Here is a 17512-nt window from a genome sequence, read left to right on the forward strand (position 1 = left end):
GAAACATTTCATTAAATAAAACCATTTTCAACTCCCTGATTTAACACCAAAGTTACCTTAAAAAAGCCCACAAATTTAAAAAATATTTATCAAGACACTGGGATTTCAGATACCACTGTGTCAGTTCAACTGACCAATTAGAACAGATGGGGGAGGAGTAAAGGCCGCACAATAATATAAGTGGACTGTTTCAGAGAGAGGGCGACAAAAGGTGTAGCCACAAATAATGTGTTTATTAAACATTAAATCATATAAACCTAATCTAACAGACCCAAACAAAGAACTAGCATGTAAATGAGCATAACAGGGGGACTATTTTCATACTAAAACCAGCATTTTTCAACACTTGTGTGTAAAATGGTCAATCTTCAAGATGATTGTCCTATGACAATAACTCGGCAGTCTCTTTTTCTTAAGTTTTCTTCAAGTCTGGGCTCTTTTTAGGTCCGTGCATGAAAACAGGGATTTAACAAAGCAGCAGTGAACGGATGACTCCAATCCATTTTCTTCAGACCCCTTTCACGCCCTGGTCATTTCACGACATCAGAATTTTATCTCAAGTTATTTGCAACTTTGAGTTTACCACGATAGCACCATTTATAAATTCAGATGAAAACAAATAGGGTGATATAAAAAAAGTAAAAATACATAATTAGTGATAAATATTGTAAATGTCAAGTGATTTTTGGAGGGGCAACTAAATCTTCATTGGCATCATCAATAGGACTTTTAAAAAATCTTGGGGCATAAAGAGTCTTCATTTCTAAATTTGAGGTAATTCATGTTATTTGAGTTCATCACAAAAGTGCCTCCATCATCCAAAGTAGAAATTTATGATGGCATTTTGTAGTGGTGAGTTCAAGTCTGTGAGGGAGGGGGGGGCTGACACGCTCGTCATTTCCCTCCTGCCATGATTTTGAGGTACTGCAATGCATTGTGGGCTGCGTTGGCTCGGGCACCGTCTACGTTTGGGGCGAAGCCGTGACACACGGTGATTGGCTGCGTGGAGAGCTCCACGAGACACTGACACAGGCCGCTGAGACTGCGCTCCTCTGAGAACAGAAGGAACAAAATACAAAATCACGAGAGTTTCATTTTTATTAGAAAATAGATATTTACAGGATTACTGCTACTTTTTAAATAATATCATAACATATGTATGGTGTACTTCAGAATGAAAGATTTGACAGTTAACATTGTTATTAATACTGTACATCTAATTCAATGTACCGTTATTATATACAGGCATAATAATAATAATAATATGATCAAAACTACTGTAACTAAAACATATATTAGAACATAGCAATAACTAGCCTCATCTACTGCATATTTTAAGAAAAACTAACACTTTTGTCACGATTTCATAGATCATATAGTTTGTAGAAGATAAAATAATGACCATGACAGGTTTAAATACTACAAAAAAAGAAATAAAATGTGTGCTAATTATACAAATAAATCGAGCAGAGATAACAAACAAATGCCAATAATTCGATTCATTAATGTAAATCTGCTACGTTAAACTCTGTTGTTTCGGTGAAGAGCTGTCCACATTAAAAAAAATAGTTCTACATAAAACCAAGATAACAAGCAGCTGCAGGCTACTTCCTCAATATCTGGTGACAGTAATAACGACCACAACACAGCTTGCCTTTTTTTTCTTGGCATGACATCAATATCTACACTTAATCCTCTGCAAGTAGTGCGTGCAGATGGTGCAAACCAGATGTGAAACAGTAAGAGGCTTTCACAACCTAACAAGTTTGATCTTAAGCAGCGCAGTGAAAGCTCCACTGAATCACCATATTTAACAGATACTAACAAAAATGCAGCTCTTCCTGTCAGCAGGCGCATCAGCAGTGGCTCTTTACGCTTTGAATACCATCCTCCTTTTAACGAGAATGCAAGAACGCAAGAGAGAAGTGTGACAGGTACGGTCTGTGAACTCACCAAGGTCCAGGTAGCTGACATCAAAGCGCTGCTCCAGAGACAGTTCACTGAGCAAAGAGCAGAAGTTGGAATCAGAGGGCATGCCCAGAGGGTGGCTGCGGAGTTGGAGGATCTTCTCACCGGCAGAGTTACGCAGAGAATCCCACGTGCAGCTGAAGCCTTTACTTTTACCCGACTCTGCTCTGCTGCCCATGTTCTGTGCATGCAGGAATTAAGGCACAATGTCATTATGTGCAATAATCATGAGACAGAAGAGTAACAACAGGGCATATGAATCAGAGATTATGCTAAATTGATAATGCTTCAGGAAATACAGAAAAAAAATTAAAAAAAAAAAAATTTTGCTACTACGGAGAAGTGAACTAAACTCTAATTCCTCTAATGATTCTTAATAAACATTTGTCAGTCAGTGTAACAGTGTTTGATTCCCACCATAGTAAATGTATCATCTTCGGCATCAGGATCATTGCTGGTCCTCATATCTACGGGGACATCATGTATGCGTGACAACATCTTAGCTGCTGCGTTTCTCTTGGCTAGCTTCTTAGATGTACCACTTCCTGGTGAGGAAGAGGAGATTGCATCAGAAACCAAAGGATGTGCTTGATATCTCTTAAGTTTTCATGCTTTAAGAGAGTAAGTCAAGGAAAGTCATAAATTAGTTGACCAGTGTGAAAGGTGTAACAATAGATATATGATTTTGCTCAGTTTTATTAAGCTGTTTTCTATCAATAATATTTCATTAGTGAACACACACACACAAAATTGTGTTTTCATGTCTTTGTGGGGACATCTAATTGACATAATGCTTTTCCTAGCAGCTTACCTTAACCATTAAAAATGAATGCCTAACCCTAACTATAACCTAACTATAACCCTGACACTAAAACCACATTTTGAGTCTCAAAAATGCCCGCAAACTCGTGGGTCAGGCATTTTGTCCCCACAAAGATATGTAAACATGGTACACACATACACACGCGCACGCAGGCTGAGAGATTGAAACAAAGCAACATACCGATTTCTACAAATCTCTCCACTCTGCAGGTCATGGTGAACTCTTTGCGATGTGCTGGACCAGACTCTTGAGTGACTGTATACTCTGGCAAACGCCATCCTTTCTGCACCACCAGCTCCTGGCAGAACAAAGTAAAAAACGAAACCAAAAGTTGGAAAATTTATAAGCCGCAGAAATAATGACAGCAAAATGAAACCTTGGTAGCTGTCTGCGTTTATTTACCTGCAGAGCCCCTACAGGGTTGCATTCAGACTGCTGTGAAGTGCCTGTAGTCTTCATCTCTGACTGGGCACTACACAGACGTTGAGAAAAAAACAAAAAGGGAAACAATGAAACCACACAAACCTCTATCTTACTCTTGTTAAGTGTTGAAATGCTCTTCTTAACATTCAGGCTGGCCTGCTTATTAGGTGTTTAAAGCAGACTAAGCTTGATGGATAAACATTTTTAATTCATTTTAACTGTAAAGAGGTTGTTTTATAAGAAAGTAAATAAAAATTAAACAGAAAAACTGACCCATCTGCATCAGTAGACACATCAACCCCAATAAACCCGTCTACTCCAATACCAACTCCGGCAGGACCTCCGAGGCCTCCCTTTAGCATCTTCAGAGCAGCCTCAGCTGCTTTGTGCTTGGCTGCCTTCTTGCTGGGCCCCTGGCCGGTGCAGCTGATCTCTCCGACGGAGACGCGGAACGTGAAGTTGGGCTGGTGGGCCTGTCCCTCGGCCTTCAGCAGGTCATACACTGGGGTCTTGCCTATCCGCGTTCCATACTCCTGCAGCAGACTGATGGGCGTCTTTCCGGGATTCACAGCCAGCATTTGCTCAATACTACATAGGAGAAAAACCTCGCATGAGACAGATTCTCCAGAAACACCTTTTCATGCAAACAAGAAAAATAATTGTATGTAGGGTTTAATATATTGTGTGTAACTTCATAGTTTTACTTTGTTATTTCTTATTTATTTTCATTTTCATATCTATATTTATTTTATCTTTTAATCACTCTAGTTTTTTATTCACTCAAAAGTTAAAACAAAAACTATTAGGAGAGTAAAAATCTCACTAAATATTACGGGGAACTATATTTTTGATACTTTTTCTATATATTTTGAATTCTCTGTCTTCAAAAGTTAAAAAAAAAACACTGGTTCAAACAGAACTTGGACACATTAGAGTTACAGAAACAATTACAGTTACAAATATCTATGCTTATATTCACCGATTAAATGCGATTTTAATTCCCCTGAGAGTTGACAGAAATATCAAATAATGTTGACAGAAGAGTAGAATAAAAAATGAAGTAAAAAGAAGAAAAATGCAATGATTTCAAAGTCTGACCTGTATAAAAATATATGGCTGCAAAAATGTCAATGTCAATGTCAATATTCACATTTTGGACAAAGAAGACAGTTTGAAAGAGGAGTGAAAGAAGCCATTTATTTCCACTGTGAAGCACCATTTTTGAACTCTCTGCCACCTATAGTGTAGTTTTGAGATCTCTTCCCATGTAAATCACATGATAGGGTGAAGCAACGTCTCACAATGGGTTCACCCGAAACCTCTGCTGATAATGACCAACACCCTGTTTCACATCTTGGCCCATGTGATGAGGCACATGATCAATAGTTGCTTACAATCTGGGACTTTCCAGAATTTGGTCTTAGAACTGACGTAGCTTCTCGGATGAGAGGTAAAACATCTTCAAGAAACTCAAAGAAGTCCAGTCCCTTTTCTTTCCAAGGTCCTTAGATTACGATGACCTGGACGACTGAGAACCTACACAGACATTTCTTTCTCAAGCCTTCAAGTGCAAACTGTCCACAGTAATGTGCTTTAATAATGAAGGGCATCCTTCAGTGTTACAACTAGATAAGCTCTATGGAGCTCAGGTCCTCAGACATGGATAGACTTAGACAAAAAAACAAACAAAAAAAACTTTCTTTAGTGGAGATCTGAATTTCCTGTTTAATGCACGATCAATACAGCCATCGCTGATCTAATTATTCATTAATAGTCACTTTCTATGGGAAAGGGGAAGCTTACAAAAGTTTTCAGTGTGAGTGTAGCCACTTTATTATCGGAGAGCCTGAACACAGTGTGGAAACGGAGTAAAACAGCATGTATGTCACCAAAGTCTGCAGAAGCCCCGATGCCGTCATTCTGGCGTCACAGTTTTGCAACGTGCAGCTGTCAGGAAAAAAATGCTAGCAGCTCGTGTTTACAGCTCTGTTTCTGAAACGCTACTAAAAGCCAGCCTTCTCGTCTCGTTTGTTACTGGAGGAGGAGTGTGGCGGTCTGACCGGGCGAGCTGTTAGCTTAGCTTTACCTGGAGCACCCGGAGTTTCTCTTCCAGCTGTCCGATGCTGTCTCGTCGTTCATTCCCTATTTCACGCAGACAGAGCCGGTCGGTTTCGGATGGCAGATCCCCCCCACCAAAACAAACACTTGCTTTCATCAGACGCTGTTTATTGTTCCCCCTTACAGATGATGAGGCGACAGCATAAAGCGAAGCCCCCCCGTCACTGCCGCCCCGACAGACTACAACAGCGGAGTCCTCTGGCGCGATGATATGACGTCATCGGCTCACTGCGAAACCTCTGTTTTGGCACGTTTAACGTTGAGATTTCACGAAACATGTCTTTCTCTGGATGGTACAGACAGAAGTATACAACAGGCGTCAATCCAAGTATTTATGCACATTAGAGCGGTCAAAGATTCAGACATTCTTCTTTCGGCTGTCCCCTGTAGGGGGCGCTAAACGAACCATCTGCTTTAGCATCGTCTTCTGTCACACCACCCTACATGTCCTTTTTCGCAGCATCTATGAATCTTCTCAGTGGTCTTCATCTTTCCCCCTGCTTGGCAGCTTCATCTCCAGCTCAAATCTCAGCATCTTCAGCTCTGCCTGCTGTCTTTTGTCAGCGCCATCATCTCCAAACCGTGAACATGGTCCACATTTTTTGGTAAATGATCGCTTTCACGGTAGCCAATCTTCCACCTCAGGCCACTCAGGCCACCTCAGGCCACTTATCAATCTGTTTGATAAAACAGATTGATAAGAAAATAGAGAAGTACTGCATCACGTTGAATTACATTTGTTACTTAACTTTTAAGTTATTTGTTTAGCCTGTAAATGAAAAATGGCCTTACAGTTTATTTTTTTACAGTAATTTCTACAGTTGTATATGTTTTGCATGAGGTAGCTAAACTGTGTATGTGCCTAATTATAGGCTACAGATAAGTTTGATAAGTTTTACTAGGAATGGTTTGGTGTTCCTAAATGTAACCAGAAGAGGGCGACAGTTAGCTATAGATTTCCCCTGCTGACAGCCCTCCCTGTTGGGTCCCTGGGATGTCCAGCACCTGTCATATCCACTACAGACCAACGTGGCAACACGAGAAATTCCTTTCGTGTAGTGGACTGACCACCCTAAAGCTGAAAATAAGGTTTCGAAATCAGATATGCCCCAAAGTGTTTATTCTGAAAACATTCAGAGTTAAACCTCTCCATGGAATAAAAAAGGTTATAAACTTTCAAAAGAAACATTTTCAGCACTTTTAATTTATTTTAAACAATTACAATGAAAAATAATTTACCCAAGTAAATGTTTTTACAATGATATTACAGTCAGGCAGCTCTTTTAATTTGGGATCTTTTTCCCTGCTTGGTTTGGAAAGATGTGTCTTCATAAATAGCCAAAGGAACCGTGCAGACCCCAGAAATCATCTGAACCCACAACGTCAGAGTCTCCTTTCCAAATTATGTAGCAGCGCTTTCGTAAAATGTTTCATTTTATTAGCATTTTCCACCTTTCCATGAATTATCTTTAATTCCGGGGATCAACAATTAATCCCACGATGGTGCGCTTGCAAAGCCCTGCTGGCCACTGCCGAACCGGAGCTCTGAAAACTTCGTCCACTGGCATCAGCGTGTCAGTGTGGATAAGTCCGCTTTGCCAAACGCAACACAAAGTGAACTGGCCATGACAATGAGTAGAGCTGCCTCCCATTTGAACTCCTAAACCTACAATCCGAGCAGCGTGATTTATCACTGACCTGAGTATCTGTGACCGGAGTGCACCCCTCCTCCTCATTACTCATACTTTCAGCGTTAATTTGTCTTATTCTCTGAGACTTTATTTATCAGCTGAAGGCTCCAATTTATTGACCTATAATGTGATAATGTAAGCGTTTTTATTGAGCTTGTGGTTAAATCTTTGACTGAATGAGATCAGCGATGAATGCCATCTCATAGCAGTTACAGTATACTTCATCCAAATTGTATGCGCACATCCACAAACACACTTTCCTTTTCCCTGCCTTGGCCTGGTGCATTAGTATGTGTGGTTCTTTGCTTGCCAAAATCATCAGTAGATATCTTGAAGCCCCGAGCTGCTCTTTTTCCCTCCTTCCACAATATGATGTGTTTCCTTTTTTGTGTGTGTTTTGATCCTTCTCTTGCGGCCAGGCTGCGCTGTGGTGAGGCGCGGGTTCGAGTGGCGCTCCTGTGTTATTTTTGGCAGCAGCAGTGGTTGGTGGCTGTTGAGGAGAGAGGAGACAGAAGGGGGATAGCATGAAGACCAAAACCAAGGCTGTTTAAGGGATTTCTGTCTGAAGGAATTGCTTTGTAATGATCGCACACTCATTATGGATGTGCGTGCGTGCATACATTCACTCACGCACACAGAAAAAAAAAGCTGGCATGCACATTTGTTCATTTAACACTTCTCAAACACCTCATATACATGCTCTCATTCACGGACCACACACTCAGAGTGGCTAACTTGCCCAACCTGTGATTTCTTTTTTCTTTTTCACTGAATCTACACGATCCACAAGCTGTCATTTGAATATATCAGCACAGTCACACATTCGGCTTTGGTTAATTTTCTGTGTTTCTGTCACACTGGGAGTATCTTTTGCTGTGAATGTTCTCTCTTTCTCTGAGGGAACCAGACTGAGACATGCTCAGGCAACACGCAGTGTCAGACATTCGCGCTCCTCCCTCTGCGCTTCTGAAAACACCATTTGAAAAAGATTTTCTCCGACTCCGCTCTTGGCCACAGATCAAGAGAACGTTATTACTTGACTTTATTTATTTATATATTGTGGTGGTAATGTGTGTGAATGTATGCGCGCTTGTACGTATGTGTGAGTGAGTGATATGTAATTGTGTATGTATGTGTGTTAACCCGCAAAGATATTTCAATTTCTTCAGAATATTAAATAAACATGCAGCAGCAGCAGCAGCAGCTTCAGTGAAGCGCTGCCTGCCAGTGGGTTTTGGGTTGGATGGGTGGCGGTGGTGGTGGTGGTGAAGGGGGAGAGGGGGTTTGTGGCCGTGGCTCTGGGGGGGTGAGGCAGCTCATGGTCAGGGCCCCCGCCGGACACACTGGCGCCTCGCGCTGGAGGACTTCTGAACCACCACACTCCTCCACCAAACCCTGCCAACCCTGGCTCCCAGCTCCCACTTCCAACCCAAATCGCTCCGTTCTCCTTCTGCGTTTCGACTCTCTGTCTCTCTCTCTCCTCCCTCCTTCCTCCCTGACTGTTTTTTCCTTCTTCAGTTTCCTCATTCTGTTGATTCGCATCCAGATTCATTTACTATTCGACTCCGTTCTTTTTCTCACTTACTGCTGTTCTTTCAGTGGCGGTTCTCCCCGACTCTGTTTTCTCTACCTTTTCTCCTGAGAGCTGTGGGTTTTTACACCTCCGCCACCCCTTCTCTGCACTGTCTCTCTTAAATCCCTTCACTTTAAATGTTCCAAGGAAGTATTTAGTGGCTTGACTTAAAAAAAGTAAACAAGGATGGTTTGGGCTCTGTGTCAGTCAGAATACCGTCAAGATAGTAAGCATTTTCAAAAGGAAAGAACACTTTAATGGTGCTCTAGATATTTGTAACGGTATTAGGTTATAATGGGCCATCAATTTTCAGAGTGGTTTTCCAACCAGCTCCAAGAGATATAGGCCTGCTTGTCTTGAAAGAAAGAAACTTTCCATCGTGGCAAAAATGGGGTAAACCGTGCTTTGCTGTATATGTTCTCATGATAGATTCTGTTAAAGCTGTGATCTGCACGCGAAGACAATCAGGATTGGGCGTACGTGATTATTGACAAACAGCCAACGTGTGCGCCTCATTCAAACCCCGTGAGCAAATGTGTGTGTGTGTTTTTTTTCTTCAAAGAATCCCAACTGCACCTATTACTGTGCATATTTGACTTATGGATGCCAAACATCCTAAGTTGAGCAGATATGTCTTTACGTGTCACACATGCAATTTTCTTAACCTAATTTTCCCCTGGAAGCAATTTGTCATCCGGAGGCCATTAAATGGGAAGCATATTATCTTTTTAAAGGGGCACAGAGTCACCCACAACCCTCCCACAGTTCCTATAAACAAAATGGCCTCATTTAGTGGTGCATTTGGTGCGTTGGGCAGTGAGGGAGCACTTCTTTTTAAACTTTAAAGGAACTTCACAGACTAGGGAAAAAAAGCTTTAATATTGTAAGATTAGCGTTGGAAATAAGAGAAGCATTACAAGTTTGATGGTGTGAGGCGCACGGCTTACACTTGATTCATTAACACCAAGGCCGGCCAGACCTCGATCGCCAGTGTAACAGTGAGTGTAGCACAGCGAGGAGATTTAGGAAGTAATGCAGTAGGATTGGGACGCAGGATTGCGATTGAGTGGAATTTACTGCACAAATAAAGCAAAATCCACAAAGATGCTTAATCACTGAGAAACATCTTTTGTACATTGAACTTTTTCATAGTGCAGTTTCCTCTTCAGCCATGTAAAGCATTGCTAAAAAAGATAAAACAAATCAACATAAAGTACATCAGCAAAGCATGCTTGACCTTTTTACCTCTTGCCCTCTGTTACCTGTAATGTCTTCCTCCTTTACCTTTGTTTCATTTAGCCTGACCTCTTTTGCTCTTCGGGTCGTGCTATGGTTCACTCAGGTCACTTTACCTTTCCACTTTGCCACTAAAGCCTTATCTTGTTTTTACTTGCGGCCTGGCTGTTGAGCCTCTGGGCATGCTGACATTCTTTCCCATTTCAGCCCACTGTCCACCACAGAGACCCAGGCACACCTGCAGACACCTGCGCTTTTGTCCTGCCTCTCACAAACCCCCGCCTGCACACGCGGGCAGGTAGAGGTAGGGGTACTTGTGCCTGTGGCTATGTCAGAACACAGCCCATTGTTTTACTTGACTAATCAGTTAGGACCGGATAATAGCAGGAAAAGAGGTTAATTAGCATTTTGTTCAACACATCACGATGAGGGCTTTCATTCTAATGAACTGGAATCTGATCCCCTCCCCGGAGTAATTCATTAAGCTTGAGTTTGCGTAACTCATCGAGTCGTCAACGCTTAACAAAACACCGGGCGAGGAAATATTCTAAAATTGCTTCTTTGTTTTTGTTAGATCGGAAATTAGTTGCATGATGGCTTAAGCAGGTGTGTCTAGGATCCTCTGGAATAACCTTTTTAGTCTTATTAAGTCTGCTTTTGATTTTGTAAATGGAGCAAATGGGCACTTGTGGGCAAACCATATGGAACAGATTGTCCCAGCTTCTGCTTTTTGCCTCTATGTGTCACTGCATGTATATTTTCTTTTTACGCTGTTATTTGAAGAAACACTTAATGTTTCCTGGCTTTCTAAATAAAAGAAGTAAAAATAAAGTTAAGGCTACAGTATACCACCACCACTGCAAAGGCAGTGTATTTTAAAAAGGCAGAAAATACCAGTAGTAGCAGAGGTTTTAAAAGCCACTGACCGTCTTCTTAACCCCCCCACCCTCTCTCACTGGCCTGACACACCCTACCCATACCTCATTCCCCATGTTTGCCTTTTATGTTGTGGACTCGACCGTGTGCCCACTTCAGACCACCATAAACATGTCGGCCCCTGATGACAGAGTCGGCCCCGGGACGTTTTATATAAATTGACCTCAACTACAGCTCATTAGAAGCCCTAAATTGGAACCATGCAGCCTGGGAAGTGTAAATGTTACAATAGTAGAGTCAGTAGATTCAGGGGGGTTCAAACAGTGCAGGTCTCCTCTTCACTTCTGTCATGAAAGTCTTTACTTTTATGAAGCCAGTGTTTTGTTTCCTGTTGTAGTTTAATGTATTGTAATTGTTTACGAACAGAGATTTTCCATGAAACTTGACCATATCTCTAAATGTGTCACGTGTGCTTGCCTGCCTTGCTATATTTTGTTGGAAATATGCTTAATTATGATAAAGATTAGCTCCTTAAATCATTGTTGTCTGGCACTGCTACTGGTGCACATATCTGGGACCTCATTTGGTCTATCCTGAGGCTACCTCTCTTTAAAAACACAGCGGGAAATCCGCCCTCCTAAAGTATTTTTATTAGTCTGGAAAAGCCTGAGTAACCTGACAAGAAAGTGGTGAGAAAGACAAACAAGTGCCACTTGTTGTGACTTTAACTCTTCCTCAAACCCAGGAAAAGTGTCAGAGAAAAAGAGAGGCGTTTTAAAAGATGCTTGGTGATCGGCTCGGCCTCTTCTCAGCGTCTGTATCTCCACATCGTGTCTTTCGTCCCGCATCCTGCCTTAATTGGGGTTCTTTGTTTGACCGCCTCCCTGGATAAACAATACAACCACAGCTCCCCTGTCCTAATCCCCTCTTCTCCTCTCTCCTGACTCTCCTGGAGCATCGCTCTCAGTAATTACCCCTCTCGAGCTGGAGAGTGGAGTAATTGTCTTGAGTGTAACTACAGTGGATCTCTGAAAGGGGGTCATTGTGTGGAGTTAAGACTCCAATTCAGTGAACAGCTTTGTTTGTGCTGCAAAAGATAATGAAAGTATTTGGTTAGCCAGGCTGGGGTGGAAATACAGTAAGATATGAAAAGAATGATGTGAAGTGAGGCGAGAGAAGGGGATAAAGTGTGATAAAATGATAACGTAAAGGCTCAAGGAAAAATTGCTTCTCATTATTTCCGTCTTCATGTTAAAGCTTCCTCGCTGAAGGATTTTGTGTAGGAACAACACAAAAAAATTCTCTTTCAAATTTTTTTTTACTCTTAAAAGCACCAAAATTGTCATTATTCTACACCATAAACCTTACAACATGTATACCATGCTTCATCGCTATTTACAGTATCTTTTACACTCATTTCACAACAAGTCAGCAAACACTGGGACTTCAGTTCTGCCAAAATAACAAAATTAATAACCAAAAAAAATTAAGCTTTTACTTTACGTTCTTTGTTGTTGTAACCAAAGCGTTCTAGACATCATTTCTTGTGGAAAGTTATACAAAACATAGAAAATGCATAAAAAAATAACACACCTATATACATATCTATATACTGTTGTCAATATATAGTATGCACAAACAAGGAAGAAAGCCCTTATTGATCATTATTTTGCCAGGTGTGGAAGACTTCACAATTAAAAGATTATATAAGAATTAGTTTACACGCACATTTAACTTCAAGGTTTATAAATAAAACTTTTAAAACAACCCCCAAACTCTTCCTTATAGCTAATAAATAAGAAAAAAAGTCTTAATTTAATGTATTTCATTTTCTTTTTGGCCGGCTTCAACCATCTTGCATTCTTTTTTTTCTTCAGGTATTTCCTGCAGGTGCAAGATAATCTTTCATGTGTATAATTTAAGACATAAATTAGATTATTAAAGTAAATATGAAATTAAATTAGACATGGTAAGAAGCAAACAGCAAACAAAGGTGAAATGCAATACCTTGTACAACAGAGTGTCTTTGGCAACAAGAAGCTGTAAGTGTAGACTGTCCATTGATTGTTTCAAGAATAATGAATAAGTATCAAAGTACAGCTGTAAATCAGATTTTTCTCTAGGCATGCAATGCTTCATCGACTCCATCATTGTGACCATAAGTCTCGTTTTAAAACTACTTTCCTTTTGCGGCTTCAGAGCTCTTTTCCTTCTGCTTTTGCAGATTAAATTTCCCCAGTGGTTTGTCTCATTTGAAAGGCAGAAAATGTGTGTAGGCTACAAAATTTGTGCACGAGCATGTTTACTTGTATGTGTTTCCGAGCAGACGTACTTTTGTGTATCCCCCTGCATGCATGCATTATGGATGTTTGCACATTTGCTCATAGTTATTCCTGTTCACATGTGCATATTGTGTTCATTTATGTCTCAGTTGCTCATATTTGTGCATGTGTGTCTGCATACTTTTGAGGATCGCTATATGTTTGCAGGCTTGGTCATATTTATGCTTGTGTGTGTGTGTGTGTGTGTGTGGTCCAGAATTGATTTCTACCTTTATCAGTCCTGTATCATATCAAGTCTTTTCAAACACTGCCTCCTTTGTATGTCTTGAAATAAAATACAGTTTTGTGTTTGTAAGGTGAGTTTTTTTCCTATTTAAAAAAAAAAGAAGAAAAGAAAACACCTCTAAAATTTCAAGACTTCATCAAGTCAGATCTCCAACAATCCACTGCTGTTCTCCACCCCATTAGGTGTGCCAGTCTTCTCATCTCCGTTGGTGATTTGGTCAGCGCCAGGATTGGTAGGTACAGCGCTGGAGTTGAGCTCTGTGGTCTCTTCGCTCCGAGAATCTGCGTCTCCCTCCACAGCTACAGCTTTGCCCTGCATTGCAGAATCTGCGTGGGTCTTCTGATGCTTTGAGAGGTGGTCGCTGCGTGTGAAACGCTTGTTGCACAGTAGACAGGTGAACTTCTTCTCCCGCGTGTGGGTGCGCACATGCCTCTCCAGTTCATCAGAGCGGGTGAAACGTTTCCCGCAGAACAGCCAGTTGCAAACAAAGGGCCGTTCGCCGGTGTGCCAGCGCAGGTGGGCTTTTAGGTGGGAGGCCTTGCCGTAGACTTTCCCACAGCCCGGGATGTGGCAGCTGTGCACTGGTTTCTTCCTCAGGGATGCAGCAGAGGCTCCCAGCCTCTCCAGCTCCTGGCAGTTGGGGCAGTCGCATGAAGACCGGGTGGGTGTAGCCCCTCCGCTGTAGCCCCCTGATCCCCTAGCAGGCTTTAGGCCCATGGGATTCTCAATTAGCCCTGCACTTGGCACAGGTTTGGGCTTGTACATGTCCTGGGGCAGCATGTGCTGGGAAGGTTGGAGGAGATGTGAGGAGGAGCCCAGTCCCACGGAGGGGTAAGGAGCTGGGTTAAGTGGTGTAAAATCGGTGCTGTAACTGGGCAGCTGTGGGCTAAGGGATGCCTGTGGTGCCACAGGCTGCAGGGAGGCCTGCAGACCTCCATCTGCTTGGGGCTGGGTTGCTGACAGCCAGTTGGAGTTGGGATGGACATCCCACCAGGAAGATGTAGCATTAGCTGGAGCAGCAGTTATGCCAGGGTGGATACCAGCCTTATACCACGAGCCATAGGGGTGTGTCATATCCAGCGAAGTATACACACTGGTGAGACAATCGGCTGTAGCATGGGCCTTGGACACTAAAAGAGACGGGTCCTGTGAGACCGAAGTCTGGAAGGAGTGAGAGAAAGGGTTATATTCTGTAGTGTAGCCTCCGGCTGAAGGAGGGGGACTTCCAGTGGGTGTAAGCAGACCGCCACCTCCTCCTCCTCCAGCTGAAGTGAAGGAGCCAGTGTAGGAGTCTGCCAGGCCACTGCTGTCTGTGGTCCGCCCGTTCTTGGCTGTCTGAAGGTCAGAGGTCATGTTGTAGGGCTTCTTTACTGGAGAGGTGCTGCCAGTCTTACCGGGTGTAGCTGAATCCCTGACAGGGCTGGTGCTGCCAAACTTGTTGCAGGTAGCTGTTAACATAGCCAGAGGACTGGAGCCATAGCGTGCGTCTTCCTGGGGAGGAGGAGACACGGGAGAAAATGAGACTTTCTGCAGGAAATGGCTGCTTGCTGCTGCCGCTTCTGTCAGTGTCAACTCTAATAAAAAACGTATGTGTGACTGCCACCGCTGGCTTTTCCTCCTCTCTCTGTTTTCTAAGTGGTCGCGGCAATTTTAAGCAGTGGATGTTTGTGTTTGTAAAGTTTCTGCTCTGCTCAGCAAAGCAGGAACTCCCTCACTTTTAGTTTTGCTCAAACTGCTTTCGACCAGCTTAAATTAATTTAACATTTATGTTTGCTTTAAAAATACAAAAATCCATCTGAATTTACAGTTCTCCTCTTACAGACGATTTAAATATGTACCAGGTCATCCAACTGCCATCATGGCAACGAGCTATTGTTCTCGTTTGTGATCTTATTATCTACAAAGCAAAAAATGTGCCATTTTTGAACTGAACCGATTACATCAGATTATATATTTGACTCAAATATGGCACAAGAATTTAATTTGATATATGTTAGGTTCCCACGTGGCAAGTACCTAACGCTACAGCAGAACATTTCAGAGACTTTCTGCAGGATGCACAGTTTACACATGGATATAACTAATAAAACATCACGCTTATATTCCTGTATTTCTGTTTAAACTGTGCGCTGAGGTGTCAACTATCAAACCAGCTGTGACACATCTGTAACTACAGGATGTAACTTTTAATATTCGTGGTTAAATATATATATATATATATATAATATTCTGCTAACTTTTAGATATAAACCTGACTCACTCCCAGTTCATTCACTTTCTCTCACAACAAACTCTGGTTTAACTCCCTTCTTCATGCAGATTTTCCTCTGTTTTGTAAATAATAAAAAAGTCGTGACATCCTTTAAGATGAACTAGCCTGCTGCCCCTACAGTACCTGCTATCTTCATGTCTTGCACCTCTGACAGTTCCCAGATAATGAGCAATCACATCTTAAGGAAACGCCAAATTTGTGCAAATATAGGCTCGGTGTGAATAGAAATGTGTCAAGGCACTTTCAGCAGCTTAGCCTTTAGTATATTTAAATCTCTTTTATCACTCTTTTTTTTCTCTCACTATGTATAATAACCTATGAGACGACTTGAAACTAAACTACTGAAAGTTTCTTCCTTAATAACTGCACGACTTTCTTATAAATATTCCACCATCAAAAGTTTGTATTAAGAAGAAGGAGAAAAATGAAAAGCTACTTACAATTACATTCCCTACCTCCAGAATAGATGCGGCCATCCCTGAGAAACAAAATCCTTAGGAAGCTGAGGGGAGTGGGAGCAGCGCAGCTCAGAGTCCCGGGACAGTTTGGAAGAAGTTGGGCTCTAACGCGGGGAAGTGTTTTGAGGCACTCGGGTCCCGCCCCCTAATTACAGGCTATGGGCTCTTTGAAGACTCGCTAAGAAGCAATAAAAACCCAGAGCCGGAGGAAAATGGACGGAGATTGGTGGCTAAAATCAGGACATCCCACCTCCCCAAACGAGAGTGTCGAATCATTTTTCAATATAAATGCATGAATGGGTTAGTCATCAATCACAGTGTGGACATTATTTCAATTTCACTGGCATTATTTTTTCCACTGGGATTAGTCCAGTGGAGTCTGAAGGAAACGACTACATTTGACATCCCCTCAGAGAATTATCTGGATGGACTCGTCTATAGAGACGCTCACGCATGCCCTCAGTTATAAGTTGGCTGTGTTAAACACTAAACTGCAAAACTGCAAATAAAAAGTGAGAAACGACTGAAGCTTTCTCTTCTGCTTCTTCTCCGAGAGAGCAAAATGACAAAAGAACGTGTAGCCTCTGCCACATAAATTTAAAAAGAAGAAAAAAAAAATGAGTTGACCGAGTCTGTGGTTTCTATCAGAGATTTTATTATTCTGGTTTCAACCCTCTCTCTGTTTCCAATATTCTTAAACGCATTTAACTGCCTTTTCAGACATTAACTGTGATGGTTAAAGAGGTTAAACTACAGAGGCATGCGAAGAAGAAAAGGATCCAGTCATTAAATAAAATAAAGAAAAGATTATCACATCAAATAAAATGAATTAAAACGCTTAGTTAAAAAAAAAAAGCCCAAAAAGAAGAAGACTGTTTCCTTAAAGTGGGAAACAAGGGAAGAAATGAAAGATTAAGATTAAGAAAAAAAATGAAAATCCAGAAATATGTAAGAAATATGTCTTGCCTAAAAAAATGTTGCAAAGTATTTCAAATATTATGTTAACAGAGGAAAACTGTTAGTTAAAAAATGGGCTGTTGGATAAATTTTTCAACTTGTTTTAAGTTTGCCAGCTTAAAACAAGTTTGCTCCCAAACTGCTTTTAAACTGACTGGAGCAGTCTCTTTGCATGTTAGACTCCATTTAGATTCACAAAACATAAACTATAAATTACTATTTGTTAAGAGGTTAATTCTATTGGTTTCCATTTTATCCAAATTATTATATTATCACAAACCTGTCAGATTTAACTCTTCAGCTGATTCTTTTCATTGCATAAAAATATAAAGATAAAAATTCATACACATTATGCAAATGTGTCAAATTAAGGGAAATTGAGCATGAATTAAAAACTGTATATTTATGGATCATAACATGAACCCAAGAGTGAATGAAGGGTTTTTACAGATTATTAATATAAAAACATTAGGATTTAAATAGAGTGGAATCTGTGGATAAACAGGCCTAAATGAAGGTTAAAGTAATGATATTTGCTGTGTTTACAGT

General features: G+C 41.3%; 2 protein-coding genes across 3 annotated transcripts; both read right to left on the reverse strand.

Moving 5' to 3' along the window:
• Nucleotides 1–48: 48 nt before the first annotated feature.
• Nucleotides 49–5515, reverse strand: tarbp2 (TAR (HIV) RNA binding protein 2). Its single transcript, XM_063473404.1, has 7 exons — nucleotides 5301–5515; nucleotides 3488–3802; nucleotides 3194–3263; nucleotides 2972–3089; nucleotides 2386–2513; nucleotides 1954–2149; nucleotides 49–1052 (listed from the first exon to the last, which is right to left on the reverse strand). Exons 1-7 carry the CDS (start codon nucleotides 5351–5353, stop codon nucleotides 895–897), a joined length of 1038 nt encoding a protein of 345 aa, XP_063329474.1. The 5' UTR covers nucleotides 5354–5515; the 3' UTR covers nucleotides 49–894.
• Nucleotides 5516–13417: 7902 nt separating this feature from the next.
• sp7 (Sp7 transcription factor) lies at nucleotides 13418–16024 on the reverse strand. 2 transcript variants are annotated; one of them, XM_063473403.1, is made up of 2 exons: nucleotides 16004–16024; nucleotides 13418–14767 (listed from the first exon to the last, which is right to left on the reverse strand). In XM_063473403.1, exons 1-2 carry the CDS (start codon nucleotides 16022–16024, stop codon nucleotides 13418–13420), a joined length of 1371 nt encoding a protein of 456 aa, XP_063329473.1. The 2 variants fall into 2 exon arrangements, with proteins under 2 accessions (XP_063329473.1, XP_063329472.1); XM_063473402.1 differs by having other exon boundaries at nucleotides 15989–16024.
• Between the last annotated feature and the right edge of the window lie 1488 nt (nucleotides 16025–17512).

This window comes from Pelmatolapia mariae, linkage group LG5 (genome assembly GCF_036321145.2).
Source record: "Pelmatolapia mariae isolate MD_Pm_ZW linkage group LG5, Pm_UMD_F_2, whole genome shotgun sequence".
Taxonomy (NCBI): domain Eukaryota; kingdom Metazoa; phylum Chordata; class Actinopteri; order Cichliformes; family Cichlidae; genus Pelmatolapia; species Pelmatolapia mariae.